At 35.5% G+C, this 24,213-nt stretch overlaps 1 protein-coding gene across 1 annotated transcript in view; it reads right to left on the bottom strand.

Annotated features, from left to right (window-relative positions):
• LOC148946166 (vacuolar protein sorting-associated protein 28 homolog) overlaps positions 1-24,213 on the bottom strand; it is a 41,599-nt gene that overhangs the window by 4,724 nt on the left and 12,662 nt on the right. The window contains exon 2 of the mRNA XM_089097620.1: positions 22,956-23,151. Within this exon, the coding sequence (XP_088953746.1) occupies positions 22,956-23,151 (196 nt within the window). The remainder of the gene's footprint in view (positions 1-22,955; positions 23,152-24,213) is intronic.

Below are 24,213 nucleotides of genomic sequence, written 5' to 3'. Positions count from 1 at the left end.
TCTCACTGGGCCTTCAGGTATAAACAGAATTAGTTCAAAGGGAGGGGTGGGGGAAAAGGGCGTGGGGAGGGGGTTATTTGCCCTTTGATGGATTTTTACCAGTAAGAGCTAGACTAGAACTTCCAATTTACAATCAAATGAGTCCTCTCTGAAGTTAATACTATAATCCCTTCCTGCCCCCGGGCCCTGGGGGGTTTTGTCGACGCCAGAGTTTTGTTACTTAACCTTTCAACTATTTTAAACAAAATTTTTATCTGATGCATTTAGGACGTGGAGAAGGGGGGACTAGTTGCCCTCCAATCTCTTTGGCTCTTAAAAAGTGAACAAGAACTTTCAACTTACAATCAATTGAGCCCTCTCTAAAGTTTATACGAGTATCCCTTCCATAAAAAATAATATGAAGGATTCGAAGAATCCCAAAATTACAACCCTTGCCCTGAGGGCTGTAGGGGAGTTGTCATCCTCATAGACCTAATTTCCAGATCTTAAACTACGTTTAATAAAATGGCTGTCTCAAAATTTTGGTTGGATGTGTTTGGGGAAAAGGTAGGCGTGAGAGGAGGGTTGGTTGTCCTCAAATCACTTTCGACTGTGAAAAAGGGCAATAGCCCTTTGAATTTCCAATCGAATGAGCCTTTTTTGAAGTTTCTACGACACCTTCTACGGCCTTCTGTAAAACCCTTATATGCCCCTAGGGTATAACTTAAAACCCTTGCCTTGAGGGTTGTGGGGCAGTGTCCTCTTCAAAAACATATTTTCGATCTGAGCATCAACTACAATGAACAAAATGGTTATCTTAAAATTTTGATCGGATGTGTATGGGGGAATGATGGGCGTAGGGGGCAGGGGGGCTAGTTGGCCTCCAATCAGTGTCGACTATTAAAAAGGGCACCAATCGAATGAGCCTTTTTTGAAGTTTCCACGACAACACCTTCTACAAAAACCTTATATGCCCCCAGGGCATAACTTAAAATCCTTGCCCTGCGGGTTTTGGGGGATTGTACTCCTCAAAAACATATGCTCTATCTGGATATCAACTAAGCTGAACAAAATGGCTATTTCAAAATTTTGATTGGATGTGTTTGGGGAAATGATGGGCGTGGGGGGGGGGGGCTAGCTGCACTCCCATCACTTTCAACAATTAAAAAGGGCACTAGCCCTTTAATTTCCAATCGAATGAGCCTATTTTGAAGTTTCTAAAATATGACCTTCTATAAAAACCTTATATGCCCCCCAGGGTATAATTTAAAACACTTGTCCAGAGGGTTGTGGGGGAGTGTCCTAAAAAATATATATTCGATCTGGAAATCAACTACGCTGAACAAAATGGCTATCTCAAAATTTTGATTGGATGTGTTTGGGGGAATGATGGGCATGGGGGGGGGGGCTAGCTGCACTCCCATCACTTTCAACAATTAAAAAGGGCACTAGCCCTTTAATTTCCAATCGAATGAGCCTATTTTGAAGTTTCTAAAATATAGTCTTCTATAAAAACCTTATATGCCCCCCAGGGTATAATTTAAAACACTTGTCCAGAGGGCTGTGGGGGAGTGTCCTCCTAAAAAACATATTTTCTATCTGGAAATCAACTACTCTGAACAAAATGGCTATCTCAAAAATTTGATTGGATATGTTTGGGGGAATGATGGGCGTGGGGGGGGGGGCTAGTTGCCCTCCAAACACTTCCGAATATTAAAAGGGCACTAGAAATCTCAATTTCAAATCGAATGAGCCCCCTTTAGAGTTTCTACGACGACCCCTTCCGTATTAAGTGCCTCTGGAAAAAAAAATAAAAAATTGGAGCCGTATGGTCTTTACTATAGGCAACGCTACAGCGTTGCCTCTGATAGACAAAGGCTAACCCTATTAAGGGGGAGGTGTGACTGAGACGAAATAGTTATATTACTCCACTATTTTAATTTTAGTGTTTAGTTTTGAGGATGCCATACCCAAGACTCTTACCAAATCAAAGGCTATGTTTGTTACCTAACTATGCAATCTTATTGTTTGCCTGTTCACACGAATTATACTTTATTGGGATTGTTTAATCTTCCATGGAAACATCTCTGATATCCTATTAAGAGTGAATTTTTAGGGGTAAAATAACTAGTAGTTAGACTTAGGGCCGTCACGTATGAGAGGGAGGGAAGAGGCGGGACGGCCCTAAAGTGTTTTTGGGCACTCAGTAAAAAAATGAGTTGGTAAAATGCTTGTTTGATTAAATGAAGACTACGAAATTACTGACATGTCCTCTACAGACATCTTGAATTTGCTTGGTAAACACAGCCATTTTACCGACTTCTGCCGTGATTTTACAGATGATGCTGCAACTTTCCATTTGGTTAAATAAAAGCATGAAAATAGTGATATGACAACGACATATACCAAAATCCCAATCTTGGTCGGTGAATGCAGCAGTTTTACATACTCATGCAGTGATTTTACATATCGTATTCAAAACGGACACAATGCTCCCCCCCGTATACTTTGACTAGTAGTGATCCTGGTCAGACTACTAATCACCATCTCAAGAGTTGAGTCACCATAAAGCTCTATATAATGCTGGAAAATTTGGTGGTTAAACAGTTGGATTCATATGAAGTTTCTAACAAGTATGTTATTACTTTAAATATTTTATCCGTATACAATCATAATTAGGCATATGTCAGATGTGTTGATGGTTAAAACTGGTGCATATGCCTAGTCTCAATTTCAAATTTTTATATAGAGCCCAATTTTGGAAAATACTGCTCAATCTTGAACACAGGACTATTTGAAAATAGCAGCTATATAACAGAAATACTTAAACATGGGTGTATTCAGTCACAGCGAAGTGTCATGAAGAAGAATGATTGTATTTAAATGAACTAAATTACAGATACCCCTCAGTATGAAATTCTGAACAATATGCTCCCCCAATTCATATTGCACAAGTAGATGTGCAATATGATATATCTATATCACCCTACTATATCTAAGGAAGATTAGCGAAGATCAATACACAGGACACAGGCCTAGCCTTTGAAGGAGCTGTGTGTGGTATTATTTCACCTTATCACCCTATTATTCCAAATCCCCAAACACAAAATATTTCTTTCATCTACCTGCCCAAAAAAAGGACAACAGAGATGATGCCAGCAATTATTAGTCTTACCTAAGGAGTGGGAAATATTCTTGAAGGCATATTAAATTCAGCTACTATGGAACACCTAAATGTGAAAAAACATACAATCACCTTTGCAACATGGCTTCCATCTTAGTTGATACAGACCAGATTGATTCGTATGAACAAGTCACAAAACTTATGGAGACTGGATCTCCAATTGATAGAATTGTCGAATTTAGCAAAAGCATTCAATAAAGTATGGCACAGGAGACTCAATTCTAATCTACATGCAATATGCTCCAAAAAATTGGAGCCGTATGGTCTTTACTATAGGCAACGCTACAGCGTTGCCTCTGATAGACAAAGGCTAACCCTATTAAGGGGGAGGTGTGACTGAGACGAAATAGTTATATTACTCCACTATTTTAATTTTAGTGTTTAGTTTTGAGGATGCCATACCCAAGACTCTTACCAAATCAAAGGCTATGTTTGTTACCTAACTATGCAATCTTATTGTTTGCCTGTTCACACGAATTATACTTTATTGGGATTGTTTAATCTTCCATGGAAACATCTCTGATATCCTATTAAGAGTGAATTTTTAGGGGTAAAATAACTAGTAGTTAGACTTAGGGCCGTCACGTATGAGAGGGAGGGAAGAGGCGGGACGGCCCTAAAGTGTTTTTGGGCACTCAGTAAAAAAATGAGTTGGTAAAATGCTTGTTTGATTAAATGAAGACTACGAAATTACTGACATGTCCTCTACAGACATCTTGAATTTGCTTGGTAAACACAGCCATTTTACCGACTTCTGCCGTGATTTTACAGATGATGCTGCAACTTTCCATTTGGTTAAATAAAAGCATGAAAATAGTGATATGACAACGACATATACCAAAATCCCAATCTTGGTCGGTGAATGCAGCAGTTTTACATACTCATGCAGTGATTTTACATATCGTATTCAAAACGGACACAATGCTCCCCCCCCCGTATACTTTGACTAGTAGTGATCCTGGTCAGACTACTAATCACCATCTCAAGAGTTGAGTCACCATAAAGCTCTATATAATGCTGGAAAATTTGGTGGTTAAACAGTTGGATTCATATGAAGTTTCTAACAAGTATGTTATTACTTTAAATATTTTATCCGTATACAATCATAATTAGGCATATGTCAGATGTGTTGATGGTTAAAACTGGTGCATATGCCTAGTCTCAATTTCAAATTTTTATATAGAGCCCAATTTTGGAAAATACTGCTCAATCTTGAACACAGGACTATTTGAAAATAGCAGCTATATAACAGAAATACTTAAACATGGGTGTATTCAGTCACAGCGAAGTGTCATGAAGAAGAATGATTGTATTTAAATGAACTAAATTACAGATACCCCTCAGTATGAAATTCTGAACAATATGCTCCCCCAATTCATATTGCACAAGTAGATGTGCAATATGATATATCTATATCACCCTACTATATCTAAGGAAGATTAGCGAAGATCAATACACAGGACACAGGCCTAGCCTTTGAAGGAGCTGTGTGTGGTATTATTTCACCTTATCACCCTATTATTCCAAATCCCCAAACACAAAATATTTCTTTCATCTACCTGCCCAAAAAAAGGACAACAGAGATGATGCCAGCAATTATTAGTCTTACCTAAGGAGTGGGAAATATTCTTGAAGGCATATTAAATTCAGCTACTATGGAACACCTAAATGTGAAAAAACATACAATCACCTTTGCAACATGGCTTCCATCTTAGTTGATACAGACCAGATTGATTCGTATGAACAAGTCACAAAACTTATGGAGACTGGATCTCCAATTGATAGAATTGTCGAATTTAGCAAAAGCATTCAATAAAGTATGGCACAGGAGACTCAATTCTAATCTACATGCAATATGCCTTCATGACGAAGCTGTAAATTGGAGAAGGTAATTTCTTACCCCCAAGAAATAGGCAGTAAAAGCAGAAATGAGGATAGAGGATCAATGATGTGTCTTCAAGTCTAAAGAATAAGATTTTGTTATATATAGATAATTCGAAAATAACTGGTTCAATTAATGACCCATAAAGTACCAAAGACATCCAACCAGATGTGAAAGTATTCTAAAGTGGTAAATGCTTAATCACTGGAACTTAATATCCAGAAAAATCAAGGACATACAACTTACTTTATGTAAGTTGTACTTACTTAACCCTCAGAGTACTTTATGGAACCCTGTGATGGTTCTAAAACAGTCACTCCCATCTAATCACTAAAAAAAGTCGGAATTTTGGTTGATGATCAGCTGAAGTTTAACTTATACGCAGTCTTTAGTAGCCAAAGCTAACCCAACCCCGGGTATAATGAAGAGAACAATCTGTACAAGATGTCCACCAGTAATTCCTAAACTCCTATGGGCCCAATACAACCAATATTAGAATTTGGAATATGCATTGCACTCTAGTTAAAAAGATTGATCAATCAATACTGGAATCTAAGCAGTGAAGAGCAACAAAATGCACAAGAGGTTTCAAAATTTGCCATATTCTATCCAACTCAATAGGGTCAGAGTACCACCTCTCACATGTGGACATAATCAAGGAAACATATTAATGACATACAATGTATTTGTGATGAAGAACATGGATCTAATACCAAATCTTTCCCAGATAGATAATTCTTCAAAAGTAAGATGACAGCCCCTGAAGCTCTACCACAAGCAAGCTAGGCTGCAAAGCATTTTTTTCAGCTGTGTGGTTAGCCTGTGGGACACCTTTAGTCAGAAAACAGTCATTTACTCTAGTGCTGAAGTCTTCAAATTAGCTGTTGACAGAGATTGGTACACCAAACCATGGCTCTCTGTTTGGGATGCACCCAACAAACTGAGTCACCATCATCAGTAACTAGCATCTACAGGATTGGTCCTTATTGCTGGCAGGTGTGAATTAAGTTGATGATGACATGGACGCCCATAGGGGGGGGAGGAAATCCAGCCCCCTCGGCTGAATCACGTTGCCTTACATTATCATATTTTTGTTCTGAGATTTTCTATTATTATTATTTGTATTATATATTGAAAATCTGTCTTCGTTCAAAAAGAAAATGACAGAGTACTACAAAGAAAAAAAGAAGCAAAATATAACTATACAACCATAATAAGGTAACTAAATTTGAAGAAGTTGGCTCCAAGCATATCTTGAAGTCTTGCGGTTGTGTTTCTCCATAAGCAGCTGCTATAGTAGGATTTGCTATGTGAAAACTGTTGATGAGTTTTGAATGTGTGTCCAAGTTGAATATCTCAGTAGGTATCATGCGAAATGGAAGAAAGTAGAGTAGATTTTTGAACTATTATTATTTTTAATAATCTTCCAGGTGGGTACAATTTAGAGGATACAGGGGAAAGCAACAGTATTGAACAGCATTGCGAGATAACAGCAATTGAAATGAAGCTTAGCAGACTATGGAAGATTAGGAAGCTGATATACGGCATTTGGCGACTTCTGTTTAACCCCCATAGCTTTTGTCCAGAAAAAATTTGCAGAACTTAATACAATTACCTATAAAAATCACTTCCAAATATTTGTTGATGGGTCAAAAATGAATGAGAACGTTGCAAGTGATGTTTTCCTTCCTCACCTGAAAATTGCAATGGGCGAGAGATTATATAATAATTTATCTATAATGTCTGCTGAGTTAAATGCCATAATCATGGCATTAGAACACCTTAAAGAAAACCAACCTTTGATTGCAAATTCGAATAATATTATCATATATTCCGACTCTCTATCAAGCCTTGAGTTGCTGGCCTCAGCTCCTCAGTATAAGTTGCTCATTGACACTGTATTATAGATAATCAGTATTATAGATAATCTTGCTTCAAGTGGCATAAAAACTTATTTTCAGCATATTCCCAGCCACTCTGGCATAAGTGGTAATCATCAGGTTGATGAAATAGCAAAAAATGCAATAAATATTGACCAGCCAAGAGGGAGACCAATCCCAATTAGAGATATTTACTGATGATGACTATGAGATATTAATTTTAATAAGATTAATCCTATCCTTTCCCCCTTTCACAATAAGTATCTTTCTAAAATTTATCATAGAATTTGTTCTGGAACAAATTGACTAATTTTACTTGCATTCTAATATAAGTTTTCTAATTCAAGTGGTTCAATTCCCCTGTCCCCTCTTAGCAGGCATTGTAATATGAATAATGAAACAATTGACCATTGCCAATTTGAATGTAATATGCTGACGTCTGCACAACATACCTTGCTTTCTAAACTGTTAAAATGCTTCAAACACCACAAAATCTCACTATCAGCCAAGAGCCTAGCCAGCTATACCTGCACACAGAGCACAGAAATTGATATCTATCATCTTATATTTGAACTCCTTGAGTCGAAAAATCTACTGAAAGATATCTGAGAATATCTAATAAGTAAGAGACAACCAAGCCAGTAGCTCTGTTGCCCACAGAGTGAAGCAAAAAGAAAAGGGCTAAATAGTATCAACTGAATAGCCCGCCTGCTGTGAATTAGAAGAAGAAGAAGAATTCTGTTACGGGATGACGAGAATTAGAAGAAGAAGAAGAAAAAGAATCAGCAGTTGTACTGAACCATCAAAATTTGCTTATGCACGTTTTTAAATTTTTTTAAGTCAATTTTTCTTGTGAATTATTATCGCTTCTAATCAGCAATTGTACCAAACCAATCCTGCTCAACTCATCCTCAGGGCTATACTGTGATGTTTCTCCTCCCCATAGTATAGTGCAGACGGTCTGATATCATTCTATTTTCCCTTCTTGTTTTAGTTGTTTTTTTTTGTTTAAAGCTTTTTCCAATAGGCAATGTTTAGAAGTCCTCCAAAAAAAGTCCTCCCAGATCCCAAATCAAATTCCAATGAAAGTGCCATAGTGAAAGATACCCATCTTGGCTGGTCAAGCACACTATCTCAAAGTTCAAATGATAGCTCCAATTCGGAGAATAGGACAAGGATAAGTGTAGGGGCTAATGTAACCATAAATGATGATAAGGAGTTTCAAGAGGTCCACTCTAGAAGCTCTAAAAAAAGGAAAAAATCTCCCCAATCAAAAGCATTTCCCCTCTCCCTGCCCAAGATCCTCCCTCCAAAAAATTAGGAATTTACCTTAAAATTACTCCTACTACCCCCTTTGAAATAAAAATGATCACTGCAATAAGAGTTGCAATTTTTAAATTGCTAAAATCAATGTTCTCTCTTAATATTAACCGTGATGGATCTCGGCTAATAGCTGTAGAAGATCAGAAATCAGCAGATACAATAATTAACCTAAATCCCTTCTGAATACCCCAATTATTGCATCTAATTGGAACCCAATACAATCACCAACAAAAATAGTAGTTTATAATGTTCCCCCAGAGATATCCACTCAGGAGTTAAAAGAAGGGCTCTCAGATAGGGCTGGAAACACAATTTCAGTTGAGGATGTTACCCAACTTGGCAAACCTAACTCTAATGGCCTAAAAACTAGTAGATCCTTCTTATTCACACTGAAGGAAAAAATTAATATCCCATAAAAATTATTCCTATTTGGGCAAATCAAACCACAAAAGGAATACAAACCTCAGCCTATCCAGTGTCAGAAGTGTCTCAAACTGGGACACACAACAAACAAATGTAATTAAATTCTCCTAGAGTGTAGTAATTGTAAAGCTTTCCATCCTAAAGAGCTGACAACCTGCAACAACACTCAGCCTACATGCATCAATTGCAAAGGCCCACATGAATCTACAAATAAATCATTATGCCCTGCATACAAGAAAAGAGCTCTGACACTCCAAATATCAACAGAGAAGGCCAGCCCATACCCCTTTGCAGCAATGGAAGCAAATGCTGCTCAACAATACCAAATAAAGCCTTTAACGAAACCAACCAAAACCCCCAAGTCAAACGCCGCCAATGCATCAAGCACCCCATATAAAACACCATCTTCTAAGCCCCCTAGCTCAAATCCCTATCAGAAGGAATCACCAAGCCAACAAGCTTCCTTGTCCAGTGTGATGAGGTCTGCCTGGCCCCCCCCCCTCCCAAGAAGAAACAAACCAGAAACACTACCAGGAATTAATCCCTTAACCGACTAACAGGATGCACAACCAAAAATGCAATCCCCAAATATATGCTTATTCATTCTAAACTGTAATGCAGTTCAGGCCATGAACATACATCAACTATAGAAAACAAAAATCATTGCAGAATTGGCAAAAATCTACATCCAAGATGATATGCTCATTCAAGCAAAAAAGATCTTGCTTTACTTTTAACAAAGCTGAACATTGATGCACAGTCATATGAAGAATAAATCAACAACTCAACATATATCAATACTCCAGTGGAATGTAAGGTCACTCACAGAAAATAAGCTAAATGAACTAATATCTTTTATGAATAATGATTCCATTAATATTGCTTGCCTCCAAGAAACTCATTTAACCCAAAATCAACAAATTAAGTCTCTGGGATATACTATCCTCAGAAAGGATAGATCTTCAGAGAGAAAAGGAAGTGGGGTAGCTTTATTAGTTAAGAATAATATACAATTTTGTGGCATCAATTTTCCAGATTTTGAAAATGATGTTGATGTTGATGCAATTGGTATCAGTGTTTGGCTGAATAATTTAAAAACCTACATAATAAGCTTTTATAACCCTAATGGCCAAACTACAGATGCCAAGGATTTCTTTAATTATATAATTAATTCTAATATGTTAAAAAATATCATTATTTGTGGATATTTCAATGCCCACAGCCTTTTGTGGGGGAATAAATCAGCAAATAAAGCTGGTAAATTCATTGAGCATATGACTTCAAATAATAATGAATTAGCTGTTGCTACCCCTCCGAACCTGAATGCATATTTCAACCCCAAAAGTGGCAGATTCTCCACAATTGACCTACAAACTGTGTCATTAAATTTGTTGGATAAAATTTACATAAATAAAATAGATAGTCTATGTACTGACCACTTTACTACAGTTTGCTTCCTAAATGAACCTGCTGAAACTTTATCTCATACCTCCAAAAATATCAACACTAAAGCAAATTGGTCTATGTTCCAAAATAAGCTAAATGATGAAATTACAAGTTTCACCCAAATTTCATGCATTTCAAACACAACAGTTGACACACATGCTGAAGCTTTGACATCTTTACTAATAAATACAGCTAATCATGCTATCCCAAGGACAACACCTAAGAAAACATTCCCTAAACAAATTCCTAAAGCATGGTGGACAAATGAGTGCCTAAATAAATGGAGAATAAAAAAGGCAGCTAGGACATAATTCATAAAAAAAAACATCACCTACTACATATTTAAAAAAATTACAAGCAGAATCTAATCAAAAAAGGACTATAATAGATGCTAAATATAAATACTGGAATAATTTTGCAAATAATCTCTCCAGAGAAACACATGAGCCAATTATACATAAAGTCATAAGCCACATCTGTGGGAAAAAGACTTCCACCAACCCACTGCTGTATGAGCTTATACATAATAATGCCCACTATGACAATGATAATGAAAAAGCTAACCTATTTGCAACTCTTTTTGTTAATAAGCTAACATCAAATAATCAAAGCAAACTGTCCCCAATTCCTATGAATCCAAGTTACCAACCACGCCCAGGATCCGAGCACATAACTAATCCATTTTCAATCCAGGAATTGAATAATGCAATACATCATATTAGGACCAAAACTAGTGGCAGCTATGACAATATACACCCTACATGGATAAAGAATCTCACACCTTCATACAAACAAGAACTGCTAAATTGTTATAATTACGCTTGGGCATCTTCTATGTTCCCCAATATATGGAAATGTTCATCCCTCCTACCAATCCTAAAGAAAAATAAACTCAAAGATAACCTTGAGTCTTATAGGCCCATAATGATTACTCCTGTGATGGGGAAAATAATGGAGAAAATGATCTATCACAGACTCCTCTGGTTTGTTGGAAAAAATAATATGATCCCTCACACTCAAACTGGATTCAGGAAACACCACTCCTTAAGAGATGTTTTCATTTTGCTAACAAATGCAATAAATGAATCTTTCTCAAAAAATAATGTCCTAGTTGCAGCTTTCCTAGATTTTGAAGGGGCATATGACAATGTGAACCACCAAATCCTTTTAAACTAACTTGCAAACCTTGGAGTACCCCCTAAGCTAGTATCTTTTATTAAATCCTTCATAGAAGTGCGAAGTTTCATCGTTTGTGTTAGTTCAGCCTCTTCACCCCAAAAGACAATAAACAAAGGCCTACCTCAGGGAGCAGTCCTCAGTTGCCTCCTATTTGCCCTATATCTCTGGGACATGAACCTACCCCACACAAATCTACAATATGCTGATGATCTGGTGCTATGGTCATCTGTCAACACCTTTCAGATAGCACAGTCAAATCTGCAAAAGTCACTTTTCCAGTTAGAAAAATTCCCTCAACATTCAGATTTACCCATTGCACCCACTAAGTCAAAAATAATCCAATTTCACCGGAAAAGAATCCATGTTAATGCAAAAGTAACTCTAAATAAAACAACTATTCCAGAAGATAATTATATTAATTACCTAGGTCTCAATGCTTAACCAAAAACTTAATTTCCACCTCCACATTTCAAAGACAATAAAAAAAATGCTATAGAAAAACAAATATACTAAAAAGACTTCTTTCCACACCCTGGGGCTGTAAGGAGAAAACCTTACTCCAGTTTTATGAATCACATATAAGACCCCATATTGACTATATGGCGCATGTGCAAAGACCCAGATGCAAAAAATTGAAACAACACAAAATGATATAATACGTCTCATATTTGGTCTTAGGAAACCCACAAGCACCAAGTTTCTGCTTATGGAGAGTGGATTAACAACTATAAGGGAGAGACGTAGCTTTGTCATGACAAAACATCTTACAAAAATTGAATCAAATAGCTCACACACACTACATAATTGGTTAAAAAATCCAGCCATGTATAGAGGCATAGCAGATGAGTATGCCAAGATTCAGAAGAAGTTCCCCGTACCAGCAAAGACTAGTGCACCTACTTTCCCCCACTCCCCCCCACTGGAATTGGCCCAGTCCCCTACTCTATACTGACTTCTCAAAGAGGACTAAATATTTAACCTCCCATGCTTTTGTGCAGAAAAAATTTGAAGCACTTAAAACAATTACCTATAAAAATCTCTTCCAAATATTTGTTGATGGGTCAAAAATGAATGAGAAGGTTGCAAGTGGTGTTTTCCTTCCTCACCTGAACATTACAATGGGCGACAGATTATATAATAATTTATCTATAATGTCTGCTGAGTTAAATGCAATAATCATGGCATTAGAACACTTTAAGGAAAACCAACCTTTTATTGCAAATTCAAAAAATATTATCATATATTCCGACTCTCTATCAAGCCTTGAGTTGCTAGCCTCAGCTCCTCAATATAAGTTGGACATTGACACTTATCATTGTCTCAGTATTATAGATAATCTTGCTCAAGTGTCATAAAAACTTATTTTCAGTACATTCCTAGCCACTCTGGCATAAGTGGTAATAATCAGGTTGATGAAATAGCAAAAAATTCTATAAATATTGACCAGCCAAGTGGGAGACCAATCCCAATTCAATGTATATACCGATGGAGGCTATCAGATATTAATTTTAATAAGATTGACCCTATCCTTCCCCCCTTTCCCAATAAGTATCTTTCTAAAATTTATCATAGAATTCGTTCTGGAACAAATGGACTAAATTTCTTTGCATTCTCATATAAGTTTTCTAATTCAAGTGGTTCAATTCCCCTGTCCCCTCTTTGCAGGCATTGTAATATGAATAATGAAACAATTGACCATTGCCTATTTGAATGTAATATGCTGACGTCTGCATAACATACCTTGAATTGTAAACTGTTAAAATGCTTCAAACACCACAAAATCTCACTATCAGTCAAGAGCCTAGCCAACTATACCTGCACACAGACCACAGAAATCGATATCTATCATCTTATATTTGAACTCCTTGAGTCAAAAGATCTACTGAAAGATATCTGAGAATATCTAATAAATAAGAGACGACCAAGCCAGTAGCTCTGTAGACCACAGAGTGAAGCAAAAAGAAAAAGGCTAAATAGTACTAACTGAATAGCCCGCCTGCTGTGAATTAGAAGAAGAAGAAGAATTAAGGAAAATGCCTTTATGCATACAGCAACCTTTATAAGAACACAACACAACAGCAACCTTTATAAGAAAATCGAAATATATTTTCTTATGATTATTATCTCTTCTAATCAGCTGTTGTACTAAACCAATTCTGCTCAACTCATCCCCAGGGCTATACTGTGGTGTTTATCCTCCCCTTATTATAGTGCAGACGGATTGATATCATCTATTTTCTCTTCTTGTTTTAGTTTTATTTTGTGTTTAAATCTTTTTTCAATAGGCAATGTTCAGAAGTCATCAAAAAAAAAAATGTCACCCCAGATCCCAAAACAAATTCCAGTGAAAGTGTCATAGTAAAAGATAACCATCCTGGCTGGTCAAGCACCCTATCTCAAAGTTCTAATGATAGCTCCAATTTGGAGAATAGAAAAATGATAAGTGTGGGGGCTAATGTAACCATAAATGATGATAATGTGTTTCAAGAGGTCCTCTCTAGAAGTTCTAAAAAAAGGAAAAAAATCTCCCCAATTAAAAGCATTTCCCCTCTCCCTGCCCAAGATCCTCCTTCCAAAAACTTAGGAATTTACCTTAAAATTACTCCCACTACCCCCTTTGAAATAAAAATGATCACTACAATAAGAGTTGCAATTTTTAAATTGCTAAAATCAATGTTCTCTCTTAACATTAACCGTGATGGATCTCTGCTAATAGCTGTAGAAGAGCAGAAATCAGCAGATACAATAATTAACCTTAAATCCCTTCTGAATACCCCAATTATTGCATCTAATTGGAACCCAAAACACTCACCAACAAAAATAGTAGTTTATAATGGTCCCCCAGAGATATCTACTCAGGAGTTAAAAGAAGGCCTTTCAGATAGGGCTGGAAACACAATCCCAGTTGAGGATGTTACCCAACTTGGAAAACCCAACTCTAATGGCCTAAAAACTAGTAGATCCTTCTTATTCACACTGAAGGATAAAATTGATATCCCAGAAAAATTATTCCTATTTGGGCAAATCAAACCACACAAGGAATACAAACCTAAGCCTATTCAGTGTCAGAAGTGTTTCAAACTGGGACACACAACAAACAAATGCAATGAAATTCTCCAAGAGTGTAGTAATTGTAAATCTTTCCATCCTAAAGAGCTGACAACTTGCAACAACACTCAGCCTACATGCATCAATTGCAAAGGCCCACATGAATCTACAAATAAATCATTATGCCCTGCATACAAGAAAAGAGCTCTAACACTTCAAATATCAACAGAGAAGGCAATCCCATACCCCTTTGCAGCCATGGAAGCAAATGCTGCCCAACAATACCAAATAAAGCCTGTAATGAAACCAACCGAAACCCCAAAGTCAAATGCCCCCAATGCATCAAGCACCCCATATAAAACACCATCTTCTAAGCCCCCTAGCTCAAATCCCTATCAGAAGCAATCACCAAGCCACCAAGCCTCCTTGTCCGGGGAGATGAGGCCAGCCTGGCCCTCCCTCCCAAGAAGAAACAAACCAGAAACACTACCAGGAATTAATCCATTAACCAACAAACAGGATGCACTACCAAAAATGCAATCCCCAAATATATGCTTATTCATTCTAAACTGTAATGCAGTTCAGGCCATGAACATATATCAACTACAGAAAACAAAAATTATTGCAGAATTGGCAAAAATTTACATCCCAGATGATATGATCATTCAAGCAAAAAAAGATCTTGCTTTACTCTTAACAAAGCTGAACATTGATACACATTCATATGAAGAATAAATCAACAACACAACATTTATCAATACTCCAATGGAATGTAAGATCACTCACAGAATATAAGCTAAATGAACTAACGTCATTTATGAATAATAATTCAATTAATATTGTTTGCCTCCAAGAAACTCATTTAACCCAAAATCAACAAATTAAGTCTCTGGGATATACTATCCTGAGAAAGGATAGATCTTCAGAGAGAAAAGGAGGTGGTGTAGCTTTATTAGTTAATAATAAAATAAAATTTTGTGGAATCAATTTTCCAGATTTTGAAAATGATGTTGATGTAATTTGTATAAGTGTTTGTCTTAATAATTTAAAAACATAAATAATAATCTATTATAACACTATTTTAAAAACTACAGATGCCAAGGATTTCTTTAATTATATAAATAATTCTAATATGTTAAAAAATATCATTATTTGTGGAGATTTCAATGCCCACAGCCTTTTGTGGGGGAATAAACCAGCAAATAAAGCTGGTAAATTTATTGAGCATATGACTTCAAATAATAATGAATTAGTTGTTGCTACCCCTCCAAACCTGAATACTTATTTCAACCCCAAAAGTGGCAATTTCTCCACAATTGACCTACAAATTGTGTCTTCAAATTTTTTGAACAAAATTTACATAAATAAAATTGATAGTCTATGTACAGACCACTTTGCTATAGTTTGCTCCCTAAATGAACCTGCTGAAACTTTATCTCATACATCCAAATATATCAATACTAAAGCAAATTGGTCTATGTTCCAAAATGAGCTAAATGATGAAATTACAAGTTTCACCCAAATTTCATGCATTTCTAACACAACAGTTGACAAACATGCTGAAGCATTGACATCTTTTTTAATAAATACAGCTAATCATGCTATCCCCAGGACAACACCTAAGAAAACATTCCCTAAACAAATTCCTAAAGCATGGTGGACAAATGAGTGCCTAAATAAATGGAGGATAAAAAAGGCAGCTAGGACCGAATTCATTAAAAAACCAACACCTACTACATATTTAAAAAAATTACAAGCAGAATCTAATCTAAAAAGGACTATAATAGATGCTAAATATAAATACTGGAATAATTTTGCAAATAATCTCTCCAGAGAAACAAATGAGCCAATTATACATAAAGTCATAAGCCACATATGTGGGAAAAAGACTTCTCCCAACCCACTCCTGTATGAGCTTATACATAATAATACCCATTATGACAATGATAATGAAAAGGCTAACCTATTTGCAACTCTTTTTGTTAATAAGCTAACATCAAATTATCAAAGCAAGCTGTCCACAATTCCTATGAACCCTAGTTACCAACCACCCCCAGGTTCCGAGTACATAACTAATCCATTTTCAATCCAGGAATTGAATAATGCAATACATCATATTAGGTCCAAAACTAGCAGTAGCTATGACAATATACACCCTATATGGATAAAGAATCTCACACTTTCATACAAACAAGAACTGCTAAATTGTTATAATCATGCTTGGGCATCTTCTAGGTTCCCCAATATATGGAAATGTTCGTCCCTCATACCAATCCTAAGGAAAAATAAACCAAAAGATAACCCTGAGTCTTATAGGCCCATAATGATTACACCTGTGATGGGGAAAATAATGGAAAAAATGATTTATCACAGACTCTTCTGGTTTGTTGAGAAAAATAACATGATCCCACACACTCAAACTGGATTCAGGAAATACCACTCCTCAACACATGCTTTCATTTTGCTAACAAATGCAATAAATGAATCTCTCTCAAAAAATAATATCCTAGTGGCAGCTTTCCTAGATTTTGAAGGAGCATATGACAATGTGAACCACCAAATCCTTTTAAATAAACTTGCAAACCTTGGAGTACTCATAAGCTAGTATCCTTTATTAAATCCTTCATAGAATTGCGAATTTTAATTGTTTGTTTTGGTTCATCCTCTTCACCCCAAATGACAATATCCAAAGGCCTACCTCAGGGAGCAGTCCTCAGTTGCCTCCTTTTTGCCCTATATCTCTGGGACATGAACCTACCCCACACGAATCTACAATATGCTGATGATCTGGTGCTATGGTCATCTGGCAACACCTTTCAGATAGCACAGTCAAATCTGCAAAAGTCACTTTTCCAGTTTGAAAAAATCTCTCAACATTCAGATTTACCCATTGCACCCACCAAGTCAAAAATAATCCAATTTCACAGGAAGCGAATCCATGTTAATGCAAAACTAACTCTAAATAAAACAACTATTCCAGAAGATAATAATATTAATTACCTAGGTCTCATGCTTGACCAAAAACTTGATTTCCACCTCCACATTTCAAACACAATAAAAAAATGCTATAGAAAAGCAAATATACTAAAAAGACTTCTTTCCACACCCTGGGGTTGTAAGGTGAAAACCTTACTCCAGTTTTATAAATCACATATAAGACCCCATATTGACTATGGGCTCATTGTCTATGGTGCATGCGCAAAGACCCAGATGCAAAAAATTGAAACAACACAAAATGATATAATACGTCTCATATTTGGTCTTAGGAAACCCACAAGCACCAAGTTTCTACTTATGGAGAGTGGATTAACAACAATAAGGGAGAGACGTAGCTTTCTCTTGATAAAATATCTTACAAAAATTGAATCAAATAGCTCACAAACATTACATAATTGGTTAAGAAACCCAGCCATGTATAGAGGTATTGCAGATGAGTTTGCCAAGATTCAAAAGAAGTTCCCTGTACCAGCAAAGTCTATTGCACTTACTTTCCCCCGATCCCCTCCATGGAATTGGTCATTTCCCATAATAAATACTGAATTTTCAAAATGGAATATAGATTTAACCCCCATTGCTTTTGTTGAGAAAAAATTTGCAGAACTTAATACAATTACCTATAAAAATCACTTCCAAATATTTGTTGGTGGGTCAAAAATGGATGAGAAGGTTGCAAGTGGTGTTTTCCTTCCTCACCTGAAAATTGCAATGGGTGAGAGATTATTTAATAATTTATCTATAATGTCTGCTGAGTTAAATGCCATAATCATGGTATTAGAACACCTTAAGCAAAACCAACCTTTGATTGAAAATTCGAATAATATTATCATCTATTCCGACTCTTTATCAAGCCTTGAGTTGCTGGCCTCAGCTCCTCAATATAAGTTGGACATTGACACTTATCATTGTCTCAGTATTATTGATAATCTTGCTTCAAGTGGCATAGAAACTTACTTTCAGTACATTCTTAGCCACTCTGGTATAAGTGGTAATCATCAGGTTGATGAAATAGCAAAAAATGCTATAAATATTGACCAGCCAAGTGGGAGACCAATCCCCATTAGAGATATTTACCGATGGAGACTATCAGATATTAATTTTAATAAGAATAATCCTATCCTTTCCCCCTTTCCCAATAAGTATCTTTCTAAAATTTATAATAGAATTCGTTCTGGAACAAATGGACTAAATTTCCTTGCATTCTCATATAAGCTTTCTAATTCAAGTGGCTCAATTCCCCTGTCCCCTCTTCGCAGGCATTGTAATATGAATAATGAAACAATTGACCATTGCCTATTTGAATGTAATATGCTGACGTCTGCACAACATACCTTGCTTTGTAAACTGTTAAAATACTTCAAACACCACAAAATCCCACTATCAGCTAAGAGCCTAGCCAACTATACCTGCACACAGAGCATAGAAATTGACATCTATCATCTTATATTTGAACTCCTAGAGTCGAAAGATCTCCTGAAAGATATCTGAAAATATCTAATAAATATGAGGCAATCAAGCCAGTAGCTCTGTAGCCCACAGAGTGAAGCAAAAGGCAAAGGGCTAAATAGTAATACTGAAAAGCCCGCCTGCTGTTAAATAGAAGAAGAAGAACATTGACAGTAGGGACAAACGAAAATTAAATCAAGTACAGGGAAAATCTATGTACTAAATCCCACCTTCTAACTTCACATGGGTGGCATTAATTAATGAAAATTTAGAGTCAGGACATAATGTATTAATCAAATCTAGGGAGCACCTAATTTGTTATTTTTTTTTCAATGAAGATACCAAAAAAAAGCATTTTTCAATGGAAATACCCCAAAGAGGTGTTTTCAAAATGGGAGAGAGGCAGGGTCAAAACCCCCCATGAATGACACCACTTCATCTGGTTTACCTTCAAAATGGAATCCCAGCTACACCTTTACTGGAGTTTTAACTCATGACAATGGTTTTTTAACATGATTATACTTTTGAGTTGCCTCTCTATCTCCTTTCTATAAAATTTAGGTATAATGTTGTTCAATAAATTTATCTCTCTCTAACAGCCTTCAACAAATATAGAATAAAAGACCCACATGGAATAATAGGAACCTGGGGTAATAGACCTCTTTGAGATTCTTATCATTATGGTCGAGTGGAATATACCCACAGTGAAGTTTAAATAGATGAAGAGCTTCAAATTATACTTTCATACACAATTGTTAACATAAATCCAGATGATCCTTTTTATTCTTGTCAATGGCTAAACGTCTATTTACACGATCCCTATGGCTGACAGCTTTTATGATCAAAATAAAATTATATGATCAAAATGAAATCACTTACCCTTACTTACTAGTATACATTTCGAAAGACAAGTTATTCCACTGAAAAAAATAACACTTTTAGAACTGTTTTACTTTTAGTGAAGTAAAGTATAGGCCTTTTCGGCCAACAATCTAGGGCTAATGGGGCAGCAGGTCGTTCACGGTTGGAGCGGGAGGATGTCGTAAAGAAAGATTTAAGGGAAATGGGAACTTCCAGGGAAGGTGTAAAGAGGGAGGTTTTGAATATATTAGGAGGGAGGAGGAGCATGCGTAGCTGTGTTGGCCTCAGGTGGCTTGGTGCTGCAGTGAGTTGTTAGTAGTAGTAGTAAAAATAGTAAAGCATAATATGACACAGATTTGCACAAAAGACATCATTTTTTTCTATTGTTCATACAAAGGAAAAGTCATAGTTATTGCAGCTTTGTGCCATTTTCAAAGGTCCTATCAAAATATGTTCAAGTCAGAAAAATATTTCTGTCATGGTTACTGTATACTTTGTTAAAAACCGAAAACCGGTAAAAAACAGAAACTGTGACAGTAAAAATTATTATTACCTGAATCTATTTTGATATTGTTGGTATTATATGCAGTTTTGTTTGTTAGCATTATATGGAGATTTGTATGTTGTTGTTTTTTTGTGACCCATTTGTTAATAAAAAAATCAAAAAAAAATCAAAAAAATCATAAAAACATTAGGGCAAGATACAAAAAAGGGAATAAAACACAATAAGTCTCCAAAGATGTAATCAAACGGAAATTTCTAAAGTTGGTGTACAGTCCGAGCACAACCAAGACACTTTCATCTCAGATTTATTTAAAAAATAATAATATACAGTATATGAATTCAAAATGAAAAAAAAACCTAATTGTGCGGTGGTTTTCACTAAGGGCCTAGTTTTGCATAAACCTGTAAATATAGGGGTTGTTTATTTACATAACTGGGCCGTCTTTGTTAATTCTGATCAAGATTACCCCCCCCCTCCTGTTTTTTTTTTATAAAATATTACAACTTTTCTTATGCTAACAGCTCTTGATATGTAACTTTAAACTGTATACATTTGGCATATATGTTGTTATACAATTAGGTACATTTGATTTACCAAAATTTTTGGCACACTGCTACTATTTTTAAAAACTATTCTTTTCATTAAAAATTACTTTAGCACATATATCGCACATTCAATCCAAATAAAATCCTTCGAACAAAGGGATATTAGAAAGTAAATTTCACCCCTTCAACCTTGCTTGGAAATTTAAGGCTCAAAAATCACATTCTATAAAGCCACCCCCCCCCCCAAAAAAAAATAGAAAACTACCTCCACCCCCTGAAAACTTGTATGTGCACCTATGCAGTACTTTACAGTCGTCAAAATTCTGCTCAGTCATTAAAAGCCATTCATTCTGTACAGACCACAAGTATGTTAAAGGATGCATCATCAAATGGACGCATGGCCATTCAGAATAGTAGGCTACATAAATAGCTATTTGGAAGTGCTAAACTGATTGGCTATCTCATAATTTTTACTTCATAATATTTTACTCTAATTGAGAAAGAATGTTAGTTTTGGAGCACAAAATGGCAGAAATAGGCACTTTGGTGGCACAATATCTCTCGTTGCTTAAAAGGCTAGTAACTGGAGAAAATATCCAAGTATCCAACACATCCTGTTTGATTGCCAAACCTATGAAGCAGGTGTTTCTTCATAATTTCTTTTATGTTGTAGTTTTGAAAATATTGCTTTCAGGCCTATTTATTCAAGACCTTGTTTGTAACACGAACGCCCAAAATTCTCCTTAGGAAACTTTTATAAAAATACTTTTGTTGCTTCAATATTAGTAGCTTCCACGGTCCAAGTTTCACTTCCATACAGTGGCTCCTCACCTAGCCACTGATCCGAAATTTGGTGTAAATATCACAGGCCATTGCTCAACAGAGCAAAAATAACACATTAAAACTATTCTAAGCTAATTCTCATACTTTGTCCATAAAACTACAACTCTGCAACGTGTCAATTTCTAGGGCTTTACTTGGGAAAAACCCTTCCAGGGTTTCACATAGAGTTGGAACAAAACTGGAATAGGCATTCAATCCATGAACGCGTAGTATATGATTTAGTAATTATCAATGCATTCTACCATCTGCGTCTTTTCCAGAAAACTATTTACTTTTAAATACTTTATTGTTTTGCTACTAACGGTGCCAAAGAGTGGACAAGGTGGGGTAACTACATTGCTTTAGATTTTTAAAAATACCGTTTTCAGGGTTTTCATTGAAAAAAAATCCTTTCCCTTAAATTTTAATAATACTTTTGTATGTATCTTCATTTTGTTTTTGGGACTTTGCGCCACTGTTGAGTACTTTAGTCTTTGAATATTAAGTATACAGATCTTCATCATCATATTGTTGGTTATTGGGGCAGAATTCTATCATCTTACCCAAAAGAAAAGGGTTTATCTCATGCTATTTTTCAAAAATCAACTGAAGCGGAAAAAAAAATTATTCTAGTGGATCTTAAACAACTGGTGTCATGTTTTCAGGAATATTTGGTTCTGCTGCTTAGGAGACCAGCAACTTTTGGGGAAAAAAAAAGAAAAAATGTAAAATGAAGCTACATTAATTACCTACACTAGTGTTTTAAGGTTTTTTATCTTAGTTTTTATCTAATTGTTAGTGCAAAAAGTATAAAAATATTATTTTTGCTTTCATGTGACATTTTGAAAGTAACATATACATCATTTGACTTCGAGGCTGGCAAAAGGGCCCATATGGTATATACTTGCAATATATCTGCATGTATACCCATTTGCTTTTTGATGCCAAAGAAGCGAATTAGATATGTGTGCAGGTTTTTTTTAATAAATTACCATGTGGTAGTTACACAAAGAAATTTTTTTAGAAAACTTAAAGAACATGCTCTTAAATTAATCACATACTTTTTTTTAATAAATTAGCTGATGTAAAAATTTACAAATAGGAATTACCATGAAAGAAAATATGATACTTACAACAAGAAATGAATTCAAAATTAAAACTAACAGAAATCACTGTAAATAAGTGTGGTGCTCCTTTCCCTATCAAACCCTCCACAAAACAAGATTATCATTTGCACTTTACTGAAAACCAAAATGTATTGAGAGTGAGAAAGATAGAAGAGAGAGAGAGGAGAGAAGGAGGGGGAGAGAAGGGGAGAGGCAGAGAAGGAGAGAGAGAGAAGGATGGAGAGAAAGAGAGAGAGAGAAAGAGAGAGAGAGAGAGAGAGAGAGAGAGAGAGAGAGAGAGAGAGAGAGAGAGAGAGAGACAGACTTACTCTAAACCTTTTTGAAAAAATGTCAATGCTTGGAAACTCATCACTTCTGACTTGCTGAAATGCTGCTTTATACTGTACCAATAATTTTGAACATGCTGCAGTATATTCCTTTGCAGCAACACAGTCTTTGATGTAAGCTTTTTCTAAGCACTGTAAAGTATTTACAACAGCATACAAATCTGCTAGGTTGTCATACCTTAAAGAGAATTGATTTTTAACATTGAAGTTTGTTCCAAGGCTACAGATTGACCAAAATTGTTTATAAAAGCAGACACATATTTCTGTTGTTACCAAAAAGAATCATCAAAAGTTTACTTAATATGAACAAATTATTATTTAAATATTAAATATACCTAGATAAAGCTTAATTGAAAGTTGTTAAATAAGTTCAATTTGTGTCAGGTGTATGCTTTGCTGGGTCTCCATTCGCCACCATCTTTGGTTTACTATTAAAATTTCTTTTTGATAGACTGAGAAACAAAACACAATCAATTTCACTATTAATGGTTTTGCTACTTTGTGAATTAATTTTATTTTGTATTCTAAATCTCATGATGAACAATGGAAACATTACCAACAAAAAACAGGAAGTAGTGAAATCAAAGCTTGATCAGTGCTTGGCAACATGATTTAGATTTTAAAGATTGGCCCACTCAGGATGAAAAAAAAATGACGAAAGCTATCATAAGTGTTACATACTGAGAAATACTAACTGATCTTCTCTCATGAAAAAGACAAAAAATGTTTCCAAAATTAAGACTCTAATCTTATGACCTATTTAGATTGTCCTATCAGGCCACAAAACCCAAGGGTGCCAATTAAAAAAAAAAAAAAAAAAATATGGAGCCACTTCAATATTTTACACTATATTGTTCTTTTTAATTAGTAAGTATTTTTTGTCTTGTCTTTTTTTAAGTTTAATTGGGTGTTGCATAAATTTGAGAGCAATTTTTTTATCACTTCCAAACATCTGATTACTTCCAAATTGTATTTCTAAATCAACAATTACATATATTCAAATAAACATTTAAAAAAAATGTAATGTCTATTTGAAAAAAAAAACACCATTAAGTGAGAAGAAATCGCCATTTGATGCTGATTCAGGAATGGTAATTATAAGTTTGTTTTATCCTTATGGTGAAAGCTAATTGTGAAAGCAAATTTATGGGCATTACAAAAGATGAAAATATACAATATGGAGAAGCGCCATGCTAGACATCAACACAAGACAAACATCACCTGGATAAAGCTCATCAGT

Source organism: Artemia sp. Qi Xiang Cuo, chromosome 12, assembly GCF_049724085.1.
Source record: "Artemia sp. Qi Xiang Cuo chromosome 12, ASM4972408v1, whole genome shotgun sequence".
Lineage (NCBI taxonomy): Eukaryota > Metazoa > Arthropoda > Branchiopoda > Anostraca > Artemiidae > Artemia > Artemia sp. Qi Xiang Cuo.
This window is presented reverse-complemented; position numbering and strand designations above follow the sequence as displayed.